At 36.4% G+C, this 25,195-nt stretch overlaps 1 protein-coding gene and 1 pseudogene across 1 annotated transcript; one reads left to right on the top strand and one right to left on the bottom strand.

Annotated features, from left to right (window-relative positions):
• Positions 1 to 593: 593 nt before the first annotated feature.
• LOC109112465 (zona pellucida sperm-binding protein 1-like) lies at positions 594 to 8,379 on the top strand. Its single transcript, XM_042738876.1, has 12 exons — positions 594 to 924; positions 1,017 to 1,135; positions 1,854 to 2,079; positions 2,338 to 2,460; positions 5,530 to 5,652; positions 6,706 to 6,878; positions 6,970 to 7,067; positions 7,245 to 7,399; positions 7,492 to 7,669; positions 7,880 to 8,018; positions 8,097 to 8,171; positions 8,284 to 8,379. Exons 1-12 carry the CDS (start codon positions 678 to 680, stop codon positions 8,290 to 8,292), a joined length of 1,665 nt encoding a protein of 554 aa, XP_042594810.1. The 5' UTR covers positions 594 to 677; the 3' UTR covers positions 8,293 to 8,379.
• A 6,077-nt stretch (positions 8,380 to 14,456) lies between these two features.
• Positions 14,457 to 23,786, bottom strand: LOC122139731 (annotated as a pseudogene).
• Between the last annotated feature and the right edge of the window lie 1,409 nt (positions 23,787 to 25,195).

The following is a 25,195-nucleotide window of genomic DNA, read 5'->3' as shown; positions in this document are numbered from 1 at the left end:
AGTGTTTCTTTAGCGAAGGATTTGCTTCAGAACTACAAACACGAACAAAAATGCGTTAAAAAAAACTACAAACATGGGGGATGTGCGCGACGGTTAAATAAAGGTTTCGATGAAGGCGTTCTAATGACTAATAATCAACATTTAACCTGGTAAAAAATGATTCAATATTATCTGTGTTATATTTCATCTGCAACAACAATGTGAACGTTTATAAACATTCGTTTGGCCATTAACTTTTAATAGCAGCAGCATCCTAATGCAAAAAAATCGAGTTATCTGCATTAAGAACCACGGCTGGTAGATCAGCGTGCTACTTATTCTCTCCCTAAAACGGTAGGAAGTTAAATTAAATAAGATGTGAAGGATGTTAACTGTGACAGGATGATTGTCAGGCCAGTTATAGTGTCAGGGTGCGTGAAACTGTCCCAAAGCTTGCCTACTCTTCTACTACAACACACTCAAACGTGTATACGGTTTCCTAGCCTACAAAAGGTTTTTTTTTCAACGTCTCTGGCTTTAGTGGAGAAAAGCGTCACGTGACCTAATTGATATTCAGCGTACGGTAATTATGCCGAAACTGCTGGGGGCAGGTGTTATGAATGAAGTTCTCTATGATCTGATTTTTGCAGCGCTACTCTTTGTTCTCCGTTCCATCCTTTGCTAAGTTTTAGGCACACATGGCTTGGCAGGGTGTGAAACCAGTAATTCTGGTTTTGTGTTGCATTGATTTAGCTCTATCACAGGGTACTTTAGATCCCTTTTCAAGCATAGATGATGATTATTCTGGTGTTGAAGCTGATCACTCAGAAGTGACAACTCAAGACAGTGTACAGATGATGGAATCAAAGCTGGCAGTTTACTGTAACAATGATACTATGAAAGTAATTTTGCCAGCTGGTTCTCTCAGTCAAGTTAAGATTTTGGGTAAGTACTAGTACAGCAGTTTATGTTTTCATACATGTACATTTAATTAACATTTCCATTTCTGCCATCAAAATGTTTATAAATATTTTCAGATGATTCAGTAATTGAATCTGTGCTTGGGGCCCCAGCGTCCTGTGAATACTCGCTGACACAAGGCCATGGCCATAATATTTTGGTTGTTGACTACGCTGGCTGTCATGTCATCTTGAAGGTATTAAGTTATGGAAGTATTTATGCTCTTAAAGTTCACATCAAGTCATTTATTAAAGAAATATTTATTTACTCACCCTTATGTCTTTCCAAACCTGTACAAAAAGTCTATTCAGTAAAAGTCAATGTTGTTTGAACCCTACTGACCATCAAAATCTGTTTCCACAGAAGAAAGATACACTCTTAAAAATAAAGGTGCTTCCAAAGGTTCTTCACAGCGATGCCCATAGAAGAACAATTTTTGGTTCCGTAAAGAAACATTCAGTCAAAGGTTTTTTTAAAAAAACATTTCTTAGCTTTTTATAACCTGAAGAATCTTCTTTCGCCACAAAGAAGCTTTTGTGAAACAGAAAGGTTCTTCAGATGTTAAAGGTTCTTTATGGAATCATTTAGACAAAGAGGTTCTTCTATGGCATCGTGAAGCACCTTTATTTTTAAGAGTGTGTGCTTACAGGTTTAGAATAGCAAAAGGGTGACTTAAGGGTGAACAATCTGTTTATATACACAATCATGGTCCTATTGGGATATGGATCAGTGCATGTTATTCCAAAGAAAAATGTTTGTTTCATCAGAATGTAATGTCTTGTTCCACCTCTGAGACCTTTTTTGATTCATTTGATTTCCCAAGCCCACTTATTTTAACCTTTCTCCCCCAGGCTCTGTCAAACAAAAGAGCTGCACAGCTTTTTTTTTTTTTTTTACCATTGTTCTGTCTTTAGGACGGCCGTTACACTCTGAGCGTCCTCTATCCAGATGAAGCCGGACAGTTGGATGTCGCTACGGTGTCTTGTGATGCAAAACAAAGTCTCACTGCTTCCCTAAAACATCGGAGTGTGCAGTTAGATCAGATGCCAGTTTGTGCAAAACTACCCCTGGCACAACCTTCCCAGTCATCACCTCCCCTTTCCCCAGCATATCCACTGCTGCTGAACAGCAGACCGGGAGGTGAACGTGAAACTCTTGTGTACAGGTCAACTGTTGATCTAAAGCTGATGTGCCTATTCAACCCGATTGGTGGCAAATTTCTATTAATTCATACTGCGTGAATTATATGAAAATGTATGATTTTTAGAGAGCCTATTGTACAGTAATATACAAATGAGATCATGTGAATTCATACGAATTGACCAAAAATGGCTACAAATTGCCATGTGTTGGTCTTTCTCAAACTAATTCTGCTTTTTCATGGGGTTTTATTTTAAGGCTGCAGCATCTCTGACAATCAGAGAGTGTCGTGTGGCACCTCGGGTATAACGCAAGATGAGTGTCTGGCCACAGGATGCTGTTTTGATGAGAGGACCTCAGTCTGCTACTATCCCATGGACGGTATGTTATGTACTTCACCACTGAAACTGTGCATATTCAAGAAGCTTAAGTCTATTAAGGCAAGTCAGTTCACACAGTGTTATCATAAGGACCTCAAATCCTGCAGTTTTTAGGTCTGTCCACTTAAATACATTCTTAGGGGTGTAAAATACTTGAGTCGTTTTTGGGGGATTTGTACTTTATTCAAGTATGGTGTTGTATTTTTAATTGATTACATTTCTGAAGAAAAACAGCATTTGTTACTCCTTAAATTTATTTAATTTTGAAAAGTACTTGCATACATTAAATATGGTAAACAAAAGCTTAAACATCCGCTGTTGATGTGTGAGAACCAATGAGATTTCTGTTCACACGGCAACAGTTCAGCTTCAGTTAAAACTTTCATCAGGTAAATGTCTGGCTTCAAAAGTTTGCCATCAAATCTGAGAAAGCATATTGATGTACCAATGGTCCTTTTCCCTCAAAAGTTTATCCATGTTTGTCTGTTTTGATATAGCCATTAGTTGTGGATTCAGCCAATATATTACACAACATTTAGTGCAAATAAAATCAGTGATGAAAATTTAAATGCATGACCCATGTTTCAATGAGAATGATTAATTGTTTTAATTGTTAAAAGTCTCCAAAAAGTGTTTAAATGAACATTATATGTTAAATTAATTGTATTACGTACCTTTTTTTAAGAGTGCCTCTTAAGTGTGTATGTTATTGTGAAGAGTATTTTTACTGCCTTTTGAAAAGTTTTCTGACAGATTTAATAAAAAAGCATCCCATGAAATGAAGCTGTAATAGCCATAAGCATTGGCTAATATTTTTCAGTTTGGCTGATACTAGAGATGCTTTAACTGTTGAATTGGCGTTGTATTCTGGGCCTCTTCACTTGTGGGTCACACTTGGAACCTTCGGTGGTCAAAAGTGACCAAAGCCTTAAAACGTTTTTTTTTCTTCAGTAAAATCAATCAAATATATTTTTGTTGAATAATATTTTATGATGCTATGCGATTATTTATACCATTTTTATTAGCTATTTTTTCCATTTACTTTTTTTATTAGTTTCTTATGTTGGTCATTTTTGAACATGAAGGTACCAAGTGTTGCTTGTTATTTTTCGACCATTTAAATTCTGCATCATGTCCATGATTTTTGTGTGTGTTCACATAGCTAATGCGACAAAAGTCATCAAGTGTTATCCCATTCCGACGAAGCAAAAAATTTCAAAATGTGAAATTTTCGGAAATGAAGGACCTGTGCGGTGAAAGTAGCTAGTCAAACAGGTTTCCAAACACAACTTTCTGCACAGTTTCAAACTGTAAGGTCCACGCACTTGGCCAAAGGAAGTTATCCAGTGGTGGATGAAGGTTTCTTGCGTGTTCTGACTTTTCGGCGCACAAAGTTATTTAAGTTAAGTTAAATTGTAATCTGACTCCATTTTATTATGACCTCGCATTTGAGTTGGAATGTCAATTATTATTATTATTATCTATCATTTATAGGGTAATTGACCTAGACATCTGATTATTTATTCTTTAATATTATTATATTCGTTCATTTAGGTGCTCATGTTGCTCAAAGATATCGCTTCAGCCATTAACGTATTTTGCATATCTTAGGCTCACCCTATTTAGGTTGGTTGAACAACATCCAGTTGACCTAAACGGAAATTCCCTATAAGCCTTACAATCTAAGTGCACATGAACCAATACCAAGTGTTAGCCGGATCTCTAAAGATACAGTTAGTGTGCCCTATGCTCCACCTTAACTGAATTTTAGTATGTTACTGTGGTAACAAGGATACAACTTAATCTACTACAGCGCAAAATCAAATGTAACCATTTATTATCAGTCAGGTAAATATGTATTATGCCACTTATATAGCCAAATCAAAGATATCAAATCAATACATGGCATCAAATTCTCAAAGATGAATCTAAGAGAACTAACTATGGGCTCATTCATGGCTGCAGAATTGCCCCAATCCTTTTGCTGCAATCCTTAAATTCACAACCAAGATAAAACATCCCCCAAATGAAGGTACCTGGGTAGTTTACACCTCAGTGGGAACAGGAGGTAATATGCATGAAAGACCCTGGGAGAGGGCACACCCATTACAGTAAGCAAAATATCTCTAAATCTTTATTACCTTTTAGTTTACTTCTGTAGAAGTGAGACCATTGTACCAGTCGCACTGAGACATTTCAAATGATATCAGACATGACTGTTAGTTCACTTGCATTGGCATTTTCATGTAATCATCTTTAGCAGACTGATTAGAAGGAAGATGGGTGAAGGGATTTCAAAAGAAACGAATGGACAGAAGTAAAGGAAGTGTCCTGCAAGATGCCCGTGTATGGTTTTTTATTGTCTGTTTTCACAGGAGATCAACGTATCTGAGGTTCTTTCATCCTTACAAAACAAATAGATGTTTGTTCCTCAGATCATCTGATTTTGACATGATTTGATTAAAGGTTTGGCTCAGTAAACGAGTTATTGCACACACAATGTGAAGCGATTTAAGTGCTTAGAAAAGCATTATATTTATGTAACATTATTATTATTATTATTATTATTATTATTATTATTATTATTGCTGATACACCATACAATATTCTAGAGAACTGTTTTCACAGATTGACTTGCTAGAATGCTTCTAACATTGTTGCAATAGTTTGAGTAGGAACTTTTGAAAATAAAATTTGACTCTATGGGCAAAGTGAGGTCCATATAAAAATTATGTAATGAATCTGGTGTGGAAAAATGTCCGAAAAGCCCAGATCTTAAACCCAAAGACTTTGGGGATGAATTGGCACAGTGAGCCAAGCCTCTTCACACATCCATTAATCATTTTTTGCTGCTGTAACTTCTTTCACTTCTTTAACCTTCTTTCCAAATCAGATATAAGGTCATCTGTGAGTTAAGGTATAATATAATTTTAATTTTAGAGAGCATATTGTAGGAATGTACAAATGAGGTCGTGAATTTATACGAATTGAACCAAAAATGGCTACAAATTGCCATGATGTGTTGGTCTTTCTCAAACTAATTCTGCTTTTTCATGGGGTTTTATTTTAGGCTGCAGCATCTCTGACAATCAGAGAGTGTCGTGTGGCACCTCGGGTATAACGCAAGACGAGTGTCTGGCCACAGGATGCTGTTTTGATGAGAGGACCTCAGTCTGCTACTATCCCATGGACGGTATGTTGTTATGTACTTCACCACTGAAACTGTGCATATTCAAGAAACTTAAGTCTATTAAGGCAAGTCAGTTCACACAGTGTTATCATAAGGACCTCAAATCCTGCAGATTTTTAGGTCTGTCCACTTAAATACATTCTTAGGGGTGTAAAATACTTGAGTCATTTTGGGGGATTTGTACTTTATTCAAGTATGGTACTTGTATTTTTAATTGATTACATTTCTGAAGAAAAAAACAGTACTTGTTAAATTTGTTTCATTTTGAAAAGTACTTGCATACATTAAATAGAAGCTCCAACGTTCGCTTTTGATGTGTGAGAACCAATGAGATTTCTCTTAACACAACATTTCAGTAATATATTGGCTGAATCCACAACATTGAGTGCAAATAAAATCAGTGATAAACTTAAATGCATGAGCCATGTTTTGATGAGAATGATCAATTGTTTAAATGTTAAAAGTCTCAAAGAAGTGTTTAAATGAACATTATATGTTAAATTAATTGTATTACATGCCTTTTTTTAAGAGTACCTCTTAAAAATGAAAATGATAATGCAAAGTGACAGTGAGGCAAGCCTCTTCGCACATCCATTATTCACTCTTTTTGCTGCTGTACCTGTTTTGTCATCTGTGAGTTCAGGTATAATTTATTATTATTATTATTATTATTATTATTATTATTATTATTATTATTATTATTATTATTATTATAGTCCTTTTAGACCAGGCTCAGTAGAGAATTTCTTTACTTACGTTGTGCACAGGCATACTGTCATGTTGGTCTATGCAAAAAAATAACACGTTAGCTTTTCATGGATGTGATGTTTTACTGCATTATTTATTTATTATTTATTATTTTTTATTTATTTATTATTTTTTTTTTTTTGTACATACAAGACGTCTCTAGTGGTACTAGACATTTTAAAAAACCTACTTTATTCTTTAAAAAAAATCCAGGGAGGAGTGGATTATTTTTTTTATTTTTTTTATCAGTTTTTTAACGTCTTGTTTTCAAATTTAGTTTAATTTGGCTCAACCTTCTTGTCTTCCCAGAATGCACTGCTGATAAGAACTTTGTCTTCGCTGTTTATAATGATTTCACAAACATCCCTGTGAACCCCATGAGCCTGATGGTTGCTGGAAAGACTGGTTGCAAGCCTGTTATCTCCAACAAAGACTTCGCCATCTTCAAATTTTCTATCTCTGAGTGTGGAACACGTTCTTTCGTAAGTATTTTGTAGTAGAGAAGGCAGTTTGTATTGTACACTGATTCAGTCAGTTCATTGAAACAAGAGGACGTTTGCTGTAATTCTACAGGTCATTGGTGAGACGGTAATTTACCTGGCTGAAGTACAGACCATAATTAAAGTTCGCAACCTGAAGTACGGCATGATCTCCAGGGATAATCCAATCAGGTTTTTAAAAATGTTCTTTGAAAAGGGTCTAGCCTGTTCTTTTGCTGTCTTCAAGGCATGTTCCTGGTCTGACAGTGCATATTGTTCCAAGTCTTCGTAATCTCACAGGCTGGCATTGTATGCTTGTGTGCCTATATACTGCTTATTTTTCCTCCTTTGTCTTTTATTGTCTCTTAGACTGATGGTTGAGTGCCGCTACCCGAGGGTGTCAGCTCCTCCCATGTTTGCAGGACCTGTGCTTGCGAGTGCAGGATACATGGTTATGAGTCCCAGTCTGCCTCCATTCCTGGTGTCTGAAGGACGTTTTGGAGTTCAGCTTTTAATTTCTATGGGTTCAGTAGCCATGTTAAACTGGCACATGCCATACTGTCATAGCCTTTACTATTTGAGATGCTTAATTTACCCCAATTTCTTTTTCTTGTAGATGCGACTTTCACTAAGTTTTATCCACAGTGTCATCAGCCCCTACACGTTCTTTTGGGGAAGTCTGTATATCTGGAGTTGCGTCTGATGTCTCGAAAACTTGCAGCTACTCTCATAGTGCACTACTGTGTGGCCTATCCACGCTCCGCCAAGAGTGCCCTGATTCTGCTGTTTGATGGGTAAGAGACCATGGCATCAGGGGTATTTGATTTGTATGCATTTTTAGATTTTAAGTTCATTAACATTTGTTTCCATTATTACCTATTGCACATCAAAACCTTTAGTTTGTTCAGTTTATTCAATAAAGTCTATTTGCATACACTTACAAGTTTTTGCTTTTCTCAAATGTCTTATTCAGCATTAATTTTTGTTTAACACTTATTCTGCAGATGCCCTAATCCTCTCGACTCTGGCAGCACCTCCATCCTTTATATGAAACATCTTCCTCAAAATCGGCACCAGCGTCGCTTTGAGATTAAAGCCTTTCAGTTCATGGATTTGTCCACCAGAAAATACCTGAATGAGGAGGTAACTACACAAACACATGATCAGAAGCATGATTTGGAAAGAAAAGCCGGTGGTTCACGTGTTTCTCCTTGCAAACAGATTTACTTCATGTGCTCTACTGAAGTGTGCTTGCCCTCTGGGTCGCCTTGCACAGAGACCTGCTTTGATGGAAAGGTGAGTGTTCAGAATTTGTATACATTAATTCACTCAAATGTCGTTGATCTATTACAATGATTCATTGCTATTGTCTGCCAGCTGATGTGATTTGGTGTCAATATTCTTGTAGTTTCCCTGAATGAGATGCAGGTGAACCACTGGCAACGGGAGTGTGTGAATCCTCTTGTGTTGGTGTTGTCTTACGTTGAATAAAATTTTAGCTCAATCTTTGCACAATGTATATTTTGGCAAGCACTCAAAGGCGTCCTATTAAGCTCTTTTACAAGGTCTTGATTTTGTTTTGGGGGTGTACTAGAACAGGCTCTCATACTGGGTTGTTTGAAAAACACATTCATTTTCAAATATTTTACATTTTTACAACACCTCTCCCACACTGGCATGAACAGCTTGAATATTTCCTGTATCAAGTGAAGGCCTGTCTTCTGAAATAAGAGATGTGCTGTGATTGGTTAGCTGGGCCAGTGTGTGTTGTGATTGACAGCACTCGGCTATACAGGGAGGCTGGTCGGGAAATGTCATGCCCCTTACCATAGTTTAAATATTATGTCAAAAGCAGGTTTTTTTTTTTTTTTTTTTTTGTCACTACTGGAACACTTGAACAAGCAGGGAAATGCTACAAACCAGTGTATTTATAATTAAGACAATACTTTACAAATAATATGGTGTGAAACACCTGTTTGCAATATCAAGCAGAAAAAGGAGCTGTTTTTATATTTAAAAATAGGTGGAAGTGGATGACACAGACATGTTACCAGAAACAAAAAAATTTGCAGGAAAAATAAGGTAGATATTATGAAACGATTATAATTTACTTTACATTTAGTCATTTAGCAGACGCTTTTATCCAAAGCGACTTACAAATGAGGACAATGGAGGCAATCAAAAACAACAAAATATTATTTGTAAAGTATTGTCTTAATTATAAATACACTGGTATGTAGCATTTCCCTGCTTGTTCAAGTGTTCCAGTAGTGAAAAAAAAAACCCTGACCATATAGTTTGACTTTTGGTTAGGGTGTTGTGATTGTATAGTGTGGGTTGCAGGTTCGAGTCTCGGTGCTGGCAGGAGTTGTAGGTGGGGAGGGAGTGAATGAACAGCTCTCTCTTCCACCCTCAATACCCATGGCTGGAGTGCCCTTGAGCAAGGCACTGAACCCCCAGTTGCTCCCCGGGCACTGGATATACAGCCCACTGCTCCGGGTGTGTGTTCACGGTGTGTTCACTTCTCACTGCTGTGTGTGTGCACTTGGATGGGTTAAATGCAGAGCACCAATTTCGAGTATGGGTTACCATACTTGACAAATGTCACGACTTTCAAAAGAGCAATGATATATAAGTGCTATAACAAGTCTCAGTTAGCCTAAACGTAGTGTACGTAGCAAGGGCTTTTAAATAATATAATAAAAAGAAAACAGATAGAATAGAAAAAGAATAGAGCAAGCTAGTGTTAGAGGTCTTTTTTTTTATAATTGTATAATAAATGAAAAGAAAATAGATAGAATACAAAAATAGAATAGAAATTAGAATAGTGAGTGCAAAGGGTTAGAGGGTCAAATAAAGATGGAAGAGATGTGTTTTAAGCCGATTCTTGAAGATGGCTAAGGACTCAGCTGCTCGGATTGAGTTGGGCAGGCTCATTCCATCAGGAGGGAACATTTAATTTAACAAGTCCGTAAACGTGACTTTGTGCTTCTTTGGGATGGCAGAATCAAGCGACGTTCACTTGCAGAACGCAAGCTTCTAGAGGGCACATTTTATTATATCCTGTAACTTAAAATATTGCTTTCGAACATCTTTCAATTATTTTTGTTACATGCAAATCCGTTTATAAATTTTTAGTTAACAATGAATCTTAAGTTCTTCTAACTTTTATTTATGAAATGATCTCCAGTGTCCCATGCTTGAAATCTGCATTGTGAAATTATGCTATTAGTAATGAAAAAATAAAATAAAGCTAATTTGCAGTCAACTAGGCCAACTCTTAAAAAAAAAAACAACCACAGTCAAAATAACTTTGTAACATTTATTCAAAGCTTAAGCACATCATGCTTATTTTGATAAGTTCATACTTTGACCTCAAATGACATTGTTGTAGCTCAAACAGTAGAGCAAGCGCTAGCAATGGTGTCATGAGTTCGATACCCAGGAAACTGCTGAAATAGAATGAATGAATGATGCATTTATATAGCTCTTTGTGTATTGTTGTACACCAAGAAGCACTTTACAATCATGCGGGGGTCTCTCCTCCACCACCACCAGTGTGCAGAATCCACTTGGATGATGCGACAGCAGCCAGTGTGCTCACCACACACCAGCAACAGGTGGAGAGGAGAGAAAGAGAGAGCGAGAGAGCAAATCAGCAATGGGTCATGAGTTTGAGACCCAGGAAACGTATATGAAATGTATAGCTTGAATGCAAGTCACTTTTGATAAAAGCATTTCTCAAATGCATTAATGTAAAAAAAAAAAAAAAAAAAAAAAAAACATGGCTATCAACTGAAATGTTTGACCTAATTTAAATAAACATTTTTGCCCATAACAGTGGATGACTACAACTATCTTAATTTGTTTGGACATTATTATATATGTTATTTCCAGATATTCTTCATTTTTCTTGAGCTTGATGGTAAAAGTTAGAAATCCCCCATATTCTATGTCCTTCTTCATTACACATGAACGTGCATCATAACACTTTACACAGTCTGAAGGTAGCATGGCAGCAAGTCATTACAATCTCTCATAGGGTTTGTACAGAAACTTTTGAAAGGACTTTTCAAGCACTACTTTTTTGGGTTTTCAAGGACTAAAATCAGAGATCTCACTTATCAAACAATATTGTTATCTTTCAAATTCTAGCCTAATAAACGAAAAACAACTACAACAGCTAATAAAACAAAATGGTACAGATAAACTGCAGCACAAAAGCATGCAATGCATGTGGCAACTTTAATGTTTTAAAGGATATTATAGCAAAGTTATCGCATTTTTTTTAAATTATTTTTTTATAAATATATGATTGACCTAAAGAATGAAAGCTGTATCATACACTTGGGAAATTATGAGCTATGTCACCGCTTATCAACACTAGGGTGTGTGTCTACGCTTGGCTCATGAGATGTACAGATACTGGGTTCACTAGAATCAGACAATATTTTAATACTTTTTTTTTTATTTTTTTTTTTTTTTTAATAGACAAAAATATTTGTCTTTTAATCACAAATCTAAACAATGCAGTTGTATTTTGAAATATTTTAACCAATATAGGGCTGTAAACTAATGATAATTTTGGTAATCAAGTAATCTATACTGATTATTTTGACAATTGAGTAATCTGATATTTTTTAGTAATACAAATAGAACTAAGTGAAAAACGGGCTTTAGAATGACTATTTGTATATAAGCTAATGATGAGGCAATAATAATTGGTTTAAATAAAGTATCAAAACCACTTTATTACATGGTTTTATAGAACACTGATAAAATAGGCCTACATAATGTAATATGCCTACACAAAATATGAACATAACCAATTTAAGTATATTATGTATTTAACAAATACCTGCAGAGGGTGCCAATGACCTGGCCATGCTTCACTTTACCTCTGATTCAAGGATGTTTAAATCCATGTCATTTTAAAGGGTTACTCCACCCCAAAATGAAAATGTTGTCATTAATCACTTACCCCCATGTTATTCCAAAACCGTAAAGGCTTCGTTCTCTTCAGAGCACAAGTTAAGATATTTTGGATGAAAACCAGGAGGTTTGTGACCAGGATGTGTTCCATAGACTGACAAGTTACACTGTCAAGGTCCAGATAAGTACGAAAGACATCGTCAGAATAGTCCATCTGCCATCAGTGGTTCAATCTGAATTTTATTAACGATGAGAATACTTTTTGTAAGCAAAGAAAACAACGACTTTATTTAACAATTTATCTCCTCGGTCTCTCTCTGCATCACCGTAGCACCACTTTGGAGAATATCTGCTGAACGCAAACTGCGTATGCTATTCTGTGTCAGCTGTGACACAAGGATATGGTTTTTACATGTATTTACACTTTTATTTGAACGAAAACAGTGCATCCATGCAGCGCGGCTGACACAGAAGAACGTACGCTGCTTGCAATCAGCTCATATTCTCCAAAATGGTTCTACTGTGATGCGGAGAGACACAGAGGAGACAAATTGTTGAATGAAGTCATTATTTATATTTTCTTTGTGTACAAAAATTATTCTCATCATTTCATAAAATTATGGTTGAACCACTGATGGCAGATTGACTATTCTGATGATATCTTTCATTCTTTTCTGGACCTAAGTGTAATTTACTTGGCAGTCTATGGAACAGTCACAAGCCTCCCGGTTTTCATCCAAAATATCTTTTAACTGTATTCCAAAGAAGGACAAAGGTTTTACGGGTTTGGAACGACATGGGGGTAAGTGATTAACGGGGTCCATATGATGCAATTTCAAGTTTTCCTTTCTCTTTGGAGTGTCTTTAGTGTTACAAGCTCTTGGTGCATAAAGAAGATCTGTTAATTTGCAAAGACTAAAGTCTCAACCCCAAAGAGATGTTCTTTATAAAATTGGGGCCATGTTAGTGTCCAAGCACCTCCTAAAACGCCCCCTACGTCACTATGTGGGAAGATCTGCATAACACCGCCCAAATGTTCACGCAGTTCAAAGAAAGAAGGCGTAACCTTTGATTTTCGCTGTTGCCGCAGGCGCCATGTCATGGACATGCCGTTTCATTGTGAAAGCGAAAATACTTTGTTTGGCCTTACAAAAGAGGACATAACTAGAAAATCTTGTATTTACAACACTGATCTGGAACAATGAAACCAAAATATACAGATGTGTGCAGCACATTTTATGGAGGACTGTTTCCTGATCCTGAAAGAGTAGTCTACAATGCCGGCTGTTCCTGACTCAGTCTGGAAGTACGTTTTACATACGTAAAGGATTTGCCACTGATGATTCAAACTCGAGTTCTGAGCAGTGTAGAGCAGCGGTTCTCAATTCCAGTCCTCGCGCCCCCTTGCTCTTCACATTTTGTATGTCTCTCTTATGGCTTCAGACGTTTGTTCTATTCGAACGTAAGTGCCCTGCAAAGTCGACATCACAGGATATTCTGCCATGATTCCAGTTCAAAGTGAATGTATATGTTCAATTCAAAGTGAATAGAAGTGTGCGAGACATGAATTGAAATTGTATTTATTTACAGAGATGTATGATGTCACACTTTTCCGTGTGTGAAGACATTCCTCAGTGCAAATCCGTGAATGAACATTCCGAAGTGAGGTAACTTCAGCAGATTTCCCCTGCTCAGGGAGTAGGGAGCAATGAACACTGTGTAGGGACCATGTCAGTGGGAACACACAGTTCATGCTTGGAGCTCACTTCCAATGAGCTTATCTGAATCAGGTGTGTTAACAAAGAGAAACATGCAAAATATGCAGAGCTGGGGGGGGCGCGAGGACTGTAAGTGAGAATCGCTGGTGTTGTGCTCTTTGTTTGTCATTTCTCTGATCACAAATGCAGACATTGTTTTATGTTTACATGGCAGACATGGTTTTATGTGGCAAGTAGCTGTGTAATAAGCTTCGCGCAGGGGTCCTGATCACCCGGTCTGGGTTTATTCTGAGATAACAATCGGCTGGATGTACATTATAAAAGCCCAGTGAAAACATCTCCATATTTATATTAGATGCGCTGCATCGTTCATTTTGCGTAAAAAAGATTGTTTTATCGAGGAAAAATAAATAAATAACACAAATTTATAAAGGGCAGTATATATGAAATTAAAGTATTTTTCAGGTACCTTCTTCAAAATATAGCTGTTTTCAAGGGTTTTCCAGGACTTTAACACCTTGTATGAACGCTGCTCTCAGTTTAAGAACTTGAATTTGACTTTTTGAAAATTAAGTTACCTATGTCTGACGCTGTCCAGATCTTACACACCTGAATTCAGGAAAAGCAAAGCACATGGTAGATATGATGAAAGTAAGAAAAAAAAAAATCAAAAAGGCCATCTCCATCTTCAGTCACTACTTTTCCTGCTTCCTGTGGCACAAAAAAGAAACCGTAATCAATATTGCAGTAAAAGATGACCATAAGTTTCATTTCCTTAGCATAATTCTGGAATACATACGCTATTTTACAGTTAGACGTTGGCTTCCATTTCACTGCTTTCTTTTAATTGGACAAACAACTGGGAAAAATAGAAGAATATTTTAGTAAAACTTCACATATAACTGTACTATTTGCTTAGTAGTAGGGAGCAATGAACACTGTGTAGGGACCATGTCAGTGGGAACACAGTTCATGCTTGGAGCTCACTTCCAATGAGCTTATCTGAATCAGGTGTGTTAACAAAGAGAAAACATGCAAAATATGCAGAGCTGAGGGGCGCGAGGACTGTAAGTGAGAATCGCTGGTGTTGTGCTCTTTGTTTGTCCTTTCTCTGCAAATGCAGACATTGTTTTATGTTTACGTGGCAGACATGGTTTTATGTGGCAAAGTAGCTGTGTAATAAGCTTCGCGCAGGGGTCCTGATCACCCTGTCTGGGTTTATTCTGAGATAACAACCGGCTGGCTGTACATTATAAAAGCCCAGTGAAACAGCTCCATATTTATATCAGATGTGCTGCAAGATTGTTTTATCGAGAAAAAAAAAAAAAAACATTTATAAAGGGCAGTATATATGAAATTAAAGTATTTTTCAGGTACCTTATTCAAAATATAGCTGTTTTCCAGGACTTAAACTGAGAGCAGCGTTCGTACAAGGTGCTTAAAGTACTTGAATTTGACTTTTTGAAATTAAGTTACCTATGTCTGACGCTGTCCAGATCTTACACACCTGAATTCAGGAAAGCAAAGCACATGGTAGATATGATGAAAGTAAGAAAAAAAAAACAGAAAGGCCATCTACATCTTCAGTCACTACTTTTCCTGCTTCCTGTGGCACAAAAAGAAACCGTAATCAATATTGCAGTAAAAGATGACCATAAGTTTCATTTCTTTAGCATAATTCTGGAATACATACACTATTTTACAGTTAGACGTTGGCTTCCATTTCACTGCTTTCTTCAATTGGACAAACAACTGGGAAAAATAGAAGAATATTTTAGTAAACTTCACATATAACTGTACTATTTGCTTATAATCAGTATCAGTTAATAAAGGCAATTGACCTATCGTTAAGCCCTGCCCGCCTTAGTTACTGTTGCTCACTGTCTTACAATGACAGCTGTCAGTGAAAAACCTTCTTCTGAGGTGTTTCTGAAAAAATTTTGGACACAGATGGACCTTCAAATGGGACTTAAATATGCCATGGAGGAATATATAAAAGATTTTAAAATAAATATGTAAAATTACAGATCACAATGCAATTTTGGACATTGTTTTACATTCATATGGGTCTTAATTATGACATCGCTGTTCAACAGCGTTAGTTTTTTGAATAGTTATGTTAAATTAATTTTCATTTTGCAATATTTGTAATATGTGGAAGTTTCATATAGACCTTCGTTTATGTGTTTTTGACTTAAACTGCACAGTACATGACATGAGAACAGTTCGCCATTTAGGTTTTGGTACTAACGTATGGACTCACCTACCTTAATGCTAACGTTAGCTAATTTTAGCCAGAGATACCTTGCTATAGCACAAATTGACATTAACATTCTGCTTGAGCAGATGAAAAGTGTAACTTAATGAGAGTATTACAACCAGAAAATGAATGTTTTCATCTTCATGGTGATTAGGGTTGAATGCTTAGGGACATTTTGCTCTGTTTTGGTTGGATTTAGGAAATGTAATGAAATAAATTACATTGCATATCCTCTCAGGATAACTGAAATTAGTCTTACAAGTACCCTATGCACATTGTTTTTAAATTTTTGTAGCATAAACCCCATAAAAATGATGCAAGCTTCGGATCTTCCAATGTTTCTATATGGCGCTGAAACCTTCAGATGTCCGAGTTACACTCCCCTGCAACTGATACTAGACTGCCATTGGCTCAACTGCATTCGAGGGGAGGGGCTTACCGATAGATCAATTATCTGCACCATCAGCCATCTGCTGATTCTTTAAAAACAACCATGATCTGGTTATATCCTGTCAATCAAAAGGGGGCAGAAAACATGCCAAACTACAACTTCTGTGTGAAGAAAATGTCTTGTTGAATTTAGGGCTGTTGGAAGTTAACACGATAACACATTAATGGCATCTCACTTAGTTGAGGATGCTTGACTGATTGCACAGAGACTACTGGAAGAGAGCTGAACTGGATGATGACATCACTGAATCATCAATGGACTGACTTTAGCTGGAAAAATGTCTCTTTGTTGATGTCTTCTTGCATTATTGACATACTTTTTTGCAGCTATTACATTTTTGTTTTGTTATTTTGTAATCACTACACAGCCCTTATGGCATGTTATTTCAAAAACACCAGCAGATTTTTCTGCTGTACTTGCACTGTTAACTGCTTACCTCCATTGGCTGCTGTTTGTGTATGTCCATTGCTATAATTCTCCCCTGGGAAATCCAATGAGGAATAGAAAATAAGATAAACACAGAATGCTTATTAATTTTAATTTGTATGCATTTTTATATTTTAAGTTCATTAACATTTCAAACTATAAACTACTTTGTGAAGAAAATGTCTTGTTGAATTTAGGGCTGTTGGACGTTAACACGATAACACATTAACGGCATCTCACTTAGTTGGGGATTGCACAGAGACTACTGGAAGAGAGCTGAACTGGATGATGACATCACTTATTCATCAATGAACTGACTCTTAGCTGGAAAAAAAAATGACTTTGCATTATTGATTAACTATTTTCCTGTTTGACACTGTAAAGCTGCTTTGACACAAGTATTGTATAAAAGCTCTATACAAATAAAGGTGACTTGACTTGACTTAAAGGATTAGTTCAATTCCAGAATAAAAATTTACCGTTTACTCAACCCCATGTCATCCATGTTCATGTCTTTCTTTCTTCAGTCAAAAATATATATATATATTTTTTTAAGTTATATTTATGGATGTTTTTCTGCCTTTATTGGGACAGGACAGTAGAGAGCTGACAGGAAAGCACTGGGTGGAAAGAGAATAGGGCGGGATCAGCAAAGGACCTCAAGACGGAAATCGAACTCGGGTCGCCGTGAGCACAGTTGCGCTGTATGTCGACGAAGCTAACCACTAGGCTATTGGCAAAGATTAAATTAAGGTTTTTGTGGAATAAGATAAGACACTTATTCCTCGGCTGGGATCGTGTAGAGCTCTTTGAAGCTGCACAAACTGCAATTTGTACCTTCAACAACTCGGTTCCCATTTACGTCATTATATTATGGAGAAAAACCCTGGAATGATTTCCTCAAAAACCTTAATTTCTGTTCGACTGAAGAAAGAAAGACATGAACATCTTGGATGACACGGAGGTGAGTAAATTATCAGTAATTTTTATTCTGGAAGTGAACTAATCCTTTAAAGTCATAGCACAGTTAATGCAGATTTTGTTGACCCTATGAATCACTAATAGCAACCCATACCAACAAAAAAAATTCAATTCTGAACATTTTAATATATTAATAATGTGCAGTTATTATATTTTGTTTTGTTATTATGTAATCACTACACAGCCCTCATTGCATATTATTTCAAAAACACCAGCAGATGTTTCTGCTGTACCTGCACAATTAACTGCTTACCTCCATTGGCTGCTGTTTGTGCATGCCCATTGCTATAATTATCCCCTGGGAAAATCCAATGAGGAATAGAAAATAAGATAAACACAGAACACTTATCAATTTTAATTTATCACAAAATTATACATCTGTTAAATTAAGTGAGTGTTATATTAGTAAAGTGGCCACAATAAGCGTGTGTTAGCAGGCAATTAATTATACAAACAAACGATAATAATAAGTAAGGGATAATGTACATCCCAGCGGTTTGGTTGTTATCGCAGAATAACCCGCGACAGGGTGATCAAGACCCCGACGCGAAGTGGAACACAGCTACTTGCCACATAAGTAAATAATTAGACATGAAATATTGATTTGAGTTTAAATATTTGAACGCAAAGCTTCCGTGAGCACAGCAGTTGTGAGCAAGTGGCAAGTTCAAACTAGACGGACATTTAAGGGAAACGTTGCAGTCAAACCATTTATTACACAACATTTCATCACATACATAATTAAGGCAATAAAAGATTTAAGACAAATGTTTTAAAACCTTACCCGTTTGTTAGTTCTCTTATAATCTATTACAGCGTACAAAACAATCGTAGCAAAAAGGCAACAATGGTGTTTGTATGAACGCGAGAGAGCCACAATACCAGGATGACATAAATAAATAAATGTTCACCATTTTGAGTTGAGTTTAAATATTTTATTAGCTAAACAAACGCCAAGCTTCCACCAAGAAAAACTGTTCCTAGCAAGAGTACAGCGTCGACTGCTGTTACCCGGATGAGCCTCTGTTATCAGCTTTTACTGTTTGTTTTTGTTGTATAAAGTACCTCGGAAAATCACGACTGACCAATCAGAATCAAGTATTCCACAGAGCCGCGTAATAAACAATTATATTTGTTGGTGGAAGTATCATGGAAACTTGTCTGTATTACTGGTAACTCCGCTGAAATTGTTTATCTAAGCCATTTATTTCTGGTGGTCTAAAATGTGTTTATATAATAGATTTCGGGTCACATTTTTGAATGATTTGGCCTTTCATTTTCCTTCAGTTTTATTTAGTAATACTATTACTAAATTATTAATAATACTATACTAAAACTCTACCAATTGTAAGTTGTTCTGTAGCTGAACAACTTTTCACTATGTTGTAGTCCCCTTTCGCCGCTTCAGATGACCCCTCTTCAGTGACGCACTAGCGCTGACTCTTGTGTTTATACTCTGGGGTTCACTTCACTTTCATTCTCGTGATATAAACTTCATGTACTGCATGTTAGCTTGCTTATTTGGATCTATGCAAGTCCACAGGTAATACTAAACAAGTAACTATGCTTCTTAACACAGGTTAAGATAACTTGCGATGCTCTTTGTGAATGTTGCTAGAACTATGATTTTGAGAAACACCAACAAAATTGTTAATCTATGCTGCAAACTTGCTAACAATGCTTTTTGGGAACCGCACTCCAGAAGGTTAATTATTAGTAGCGGAAAACTGATTCCCTGTCAAAACATACTCCCTATGTATTTTAAAAGTAATCCATCAAATTTGTGGTGATTTTATTATTATTATTATTATTAGAAAATTAATAAACCATTGTGTAGCCCATTAAACTCATCCAGCAGTGGGAGCATATACACCCACCCAAGCACTAGCGATAAAATTGTTGTATGCATGAACACCCCAAAACACTTATCTAAAGGGAATTACAGATTCATTACACTTTCAGTTTACCTTGGAGAAGATTTTGAGCTACTCCATTAGCATGATCACTTTGTGCTGCTCCACTGGTGTTACTCCATGGGATAACTAGAGATTATTTACAAATAAAGATCATAAAATACCATTACAGACTACATGCGCTGCTGTCAGGAACACAGACAAGCAAGTGAACAAGTCAAGATAGCACAACAAAAATTTTTGGTGTAAAGTGTATAAAGGTGTATAATGTTAAGGAGAGTTTAGTTGCTTGCAGCTTAACCACATTAATAGATATTTCTGACTATTACAAGAGTTCGGTCATTCATACCACCCAACCCTAAGTAAAACAATAGGTTTTTAAAACAAAAATCAGCCTTGTCAATTCTGATAGTTGATGCACCTTTATTATAGAAAAATATTAAAAAGAGTATGGCCAGGATCAGTTATAATGTTGTAATACTCACCGAGTCTTTAGCCTTATAAAGGTAAAGGAGTGCTGCAACAAGAAGTATTGCAATCACAACTCCAATCACAGCTCCAATCACAACTCCAACCAGAATAGCTGGGGTAGAGCCTTTGTAACAGTCTATGCATTTCCCATCTGCAAAAAAAGTGAAGTGTAAAGTCAGTAACACTTGTAAAGTGTGCAATCACTTAAAATGAACTGAAAATTCCTTTGTTAAGCCTTTAATCTAGAGTCATTTTTAAGGGGTCATACATTTATCCATAGATTTTAACAGAAGTGTTTGTGTTGCACATTATCGAAAACAATGTTAGCAAGCATTAAAATAAACTGTATTTGAAAATGGTTCATTTTAACCTTAAGTGCTATTTGTCTCACAGATTTAAAATCTTCATAGTGTCACTGTCACAGGTTGTGGCTTTTTCTCACATTAAAGTATACTGATGACTCATCAGTGTCTCATAATTATTCACGAGATTGTGCGTCTGCTTATTTGAATCATATTCAATTCACAATACAGATTCAGCATGAATTTGAGGGAAACTTTGATGCTTTTAACCTCAATGAGAGTAAAATAAAACTGCCTGGGAGCCGTTATTTTGTTGTCTGTCTCCCCTGCTTCCCCTCCATTTCACAGAATTGTTTTAAAACTGAGTTGATAATTTTTCCGTATGCTAAAAATAGGTGGTGCAATGCATATGCTTACCCTTTAACAAGACAAAGTCCTCAGTGTTTTTTAATCAAATGTAATTTCTATCAAGATACAACAACAAAAAAAAACACACGCAATAACAATTATATTTTGTCTTCATTAAAAACTAGTAGTGTTTTTAAGCTTTTTAACTTTAATTCCAAAATAATTATAAGAATGCGGTTACAAAATTTCAGATTTCAATCACTGTTAGTATTATTGTGTTGTTTGTGAACTGATGTTCAGCTGTTCTTTTTAATAGTCAAACTTAATTTGCAGATCTTCAGTCATCAAAGCTCAATAAAAACTGCACCGGTGTTGTGATGGTCACAGACATGAAGAGGTACCTACACGTATAATTTCATCAAGCTGACTGCTCATCATAACAAAAGATGTTTTCAAGCCTATTACAAGTTTGATTTTCATGTGACATAAAGCGATAATATGGTGGATGAGTGGGTGCCTTATACTACTTTTAAATTAGTCTTGCCATTAACATTTTTTTTCTTTTCCAGATCAATATGTGTGTGTGAACCTAGCACTGAAACGAGGCAGGATTTATTGAGTGAACAATGAAATAGACTTTTCCAACATCACTTTTCCCCATTCATTCACAATCACCCTCCACCAAACCCATGACATGTTCTGAGATCTGTTAAAACTCTATAGAGAGTCAATTCAATAGAGATGCTGTAGCTTTAATCTCTAACTTTAATTGCTGGGTGTCGCTGTTGGAAAACTTTATACACTTTTTAATATCATATTTTAGAAAAAATTTGTGTTTTTATTTTTCTACTGTAGATTTTCTCATCCAGTTTTTTAAGGAGGCACTGCCACGCTTGCTTCCTCTGAGCAAACACACCCCTGCTTTAATGAATTGAATTTCACGAGTGTGCACCTTCCCCTTCAGTCCTGCTGGATTAATGAATAAACAAACTTGGCTTGACGCTTGGCTCGAGCTCCGAGTAAGAACCCCCCTATGATTGTATGTGTGAAGGAACAAAAGAAGGAAATAAAGGAGGAGGAACGGGGAGGTGGAAGGATTCCGGAAGAAATAGTGGTTGGGACGGTGCAGTGACTGCTGTTTATATACACTTGTAGTGCGACTGACAGGACTGAATATTTGACTGACAGGCTCCTCCCGAACATGTTTTGGAACTTCATTTAATGCTTTCACTTGCTTACCCCATCTGACAGTAATTTGTCCTTCGAGGGTTCTGTGAAACACAGAACAATCATATTCTGCTTTTTTCATCCTCCTCGATAATCACACTGTTCCTCAGCTGGTAGGTTCCATCATGGTTTGGTCTGATTCCTGTGGATTCAATCTCATCTGCAGGCAGGGATGTGCGATATTTCCTTATGGTCAACATCACATCTTTGGGGTAGAAACCAGTGGCCAGACAGGTGAGTTGCAGTTTGGTTTTGTTCTTAGAAGACCTATTTGCAAATACATAAAACTTTTTGGAGGAGCTGAGAACAAAGAAAACAATTTACAAGTGAGATATATCTCTATGACAACTGCAGATCATCAACAAATACAAATACTGTACATTTACTCACAGCCCTTTCTGATCTCCTCATCTCCGTATTCTCTGAATTTGTTAAGCCAGTCCCACACACTCTTTCTCCAGGTAGCCCTTGGTGTACTGGTTAGGATGGCACATCGTATCCCACTTCCTCTTGGTTGGAAGAGCTGCGTCAACAGGAGCAACCCACTGAGACTCCTATCATCAAAAGACAGGAAGTTCTCTCCATCATAGCTGTACTCATCAATGCCTTTGGAAAAATTCACTTCACTTCCCTTTTTCTCAATTTCACAACCATGTCTCCACTGAAGAACATGAACATCTGAAATAGACCACAAAATAAAATGTTTGAGAGTCAGATGTAACAAAATAAAAAAAAAATGTTCATAAAGATATGTATTTGAAGGTTAAATGTATCAGTGTTCCTAACCTGATTCATTGTGTCTCATCCGTTTCATCAGAATGTCGACGTTCACATTAAACCACTGCTCTCTTTGCTCTTGCTGACTGGGTGCCTTTTTCCCAGTAATCCTCCTGCCATTTTCTCTTTCATCCACTGCTGTGTGGGAATCTTTCTCTGTTCCTTGCTATTGTAATAGTCAATCTGTCTGGTCATCCAGCAGACCCATAGCAGTTGATTCATAGATGCCCGGCTGATCGACAGGTTTGGACAAGCCGTGTAAATGTAATACAGGAGAATGTTTATCTGCAGTAAAGGGGAATATAATATGCATTATATCAACTATTGAAGTAAATGTGATAAAAAGAGTTGCTACATTTCTGAAGAGGAAATAGGCAACATGAGGTGAGTTGAGGCACACTCAGGCAGTCTCAAAACATTTCAGTTACAGAAAAGAACTGAAAAGAGTGAAAATGTATATATAAAACTTCCAGACCTATAATTCGATGAGAGACAACAGAATAAGCCGATCAAAACAGATCTATATTTCTGGATTCGTGAAAATATATATATATATATATATATATATATATATTATCTATATTTCACTGCATCCCGACAGATAGCGTTAACGTTAAATAGGCCGCTGCCATGTGGATCAACGTGTTTAGGACATCAAGTTCGTGGATAGTTGCTTTTAAGTTGACAAAACTTTGATAAAAATAAAATTATTTATATCAGTATATAGATATAGGACACTTTTAAATGTACGATTGTAAGCATACATTCACAATAAAATGTAAAATTCTGTTTGTGACAAAAGCCGTTATAGTCCAGGAAGTTTTATTGTCACTTTCTTTTTCCTGACACGAGGGCAAAATGTGATCCTTTAACTGTTACCTGTCTGAAGTGAGGGCGAAGTCCCACAGAGAAGAAAAACACAAAGCGGAGCAAAAATCTTGGTCGCGACAGCCATGCCCATGATTGGAAGGTAACGTTAGTGATGTTGCGTTATGTGTAGAGAAATCCCGGCAGCTTTCAGTGAAGCGCGTATCAAGGCTTGTATCGCTTTTTACGGTACATTCACACGGGAGTTCTGAAACTTGGCGCTGACGCGACCCGTCATAGTGACTACAGCCAATCACATTAGTTTTTTTCTGGGTGCTGGATAAATGCGATTGGCTAGCGTCTGCATCAGGGGTTTATTTGGATAAGTCTATCTGATTGGCTGATGCCTGCGTTGGCGCTTGGAAAGTTGAGAAGTTTTCAACTGCCGCGAGCAACTGACCCAACGCGTATGGGAAGCCGTTTTAGCATTTAAAAACGTGGTTTTGACTATCCATAAATATAATTTCGGATAGTCACCATTGTAATTCCAGATATCTATATTGCAATTATGACTCGTCCTAATTGGAATTAAGGATATCTTACAATGTGATTATGACTAGTCCATAATATGCATCGAAGATATCTACCATTTCATTTTGACTAGTCATAATACACATTCCAGATATCTGCAATGTTATTACGAGTAGTCATAATCTTCCATTGACTTCCATTGAAAAATATTTTCAGATATCTTCAATTGAGTTTTGACTAGTCGTAATTCAAATTCAAGATATCTTTAAATATGATTTGACTAGTCAAAACTACATTTAAGGTATCTTTAATTCCATTTTTTTAAAGATATCCAAAATACATTTGTAGATATCTCCAATTCATTTATGACTAGTCAAATTACTTTTGTAGATATCTTGAATTGGAATTTTGACTAGGCAAAACCCATTTAAAGATATCTTGAATTGGAATTATGACTAGTCAAAACCCATTTAAAAGATATCTGCAATTTAATTATCGAGATCCCAATCAGATTTTTGACTAGGAAAAACTTTATTTAGAGATACAGTATCTGCATTTAGCTTTGTGACTAGCTGTAATTGCAATGTAGATATCGTGGAATTAACAATTTGACTAGTCAAAAATACGTTTATAGATATCTAATTTGCATGCAAATACACCTTTTGTTCATTCGCAGTTTTGTCTAAGAGTGTATAATAAAGGTCTCGCGTCTTTGGGTGATTTTAAACTGTTTTTATAAAGAAGTAATTCAAAAGGTATGGAAATAAAAATGTAGCTGGAGCAAGTGTAAAAGTGCAAGCCTGCCTTGCAAGCCCCTTTCACACTGCGATTCCGGCAAATACAGGGGTAATGTGTCCCGGCATTTGTTTCCGGGTCGCTAGATTTTGTTGTCAGAGACTACTTAGGCTACACTATCGCCCACCAACATGTGACTAGTCGAAATTGAATTAGAGATATCTCTAAATTACATTTGTGGATGTATGACGCTTGTCTATTGAAGATATCTATAAAGTAATTACAGATATCTTAAATGGAGTTTTGACTAGTCATAAAGTATTTAGAGATATATCTTATCCGATTTCTTACTAGTGCAATTATAATTGCAGATATCTCTAATGGTCATTGTGACTAGTCTATTGTATTTGTATTTTTTTATTCTTTTATTGTGTTGTTTTT

Source organism: Cyprinus carpio, chromosome B15 (genome assembly GCF_018340385.1).
Source record: "Cyprinus carpio isolate SPL01 chromosome B15, ASM1834038v1, whole genome shotgun sequence".
Taxonomy (NCBI): domain Eukaryota; kingdom Metazoa; phylum Chordata; class Actinopteri; order Cypriniformes; family Cyprinidae; genus Cyprinus; species Cyprinus carpio.
The sequence above is the reverse complement of the archived record's forward strand: the minus strand, read 5'-3'. Positions and strand labels throughout refer to the sequence as shown.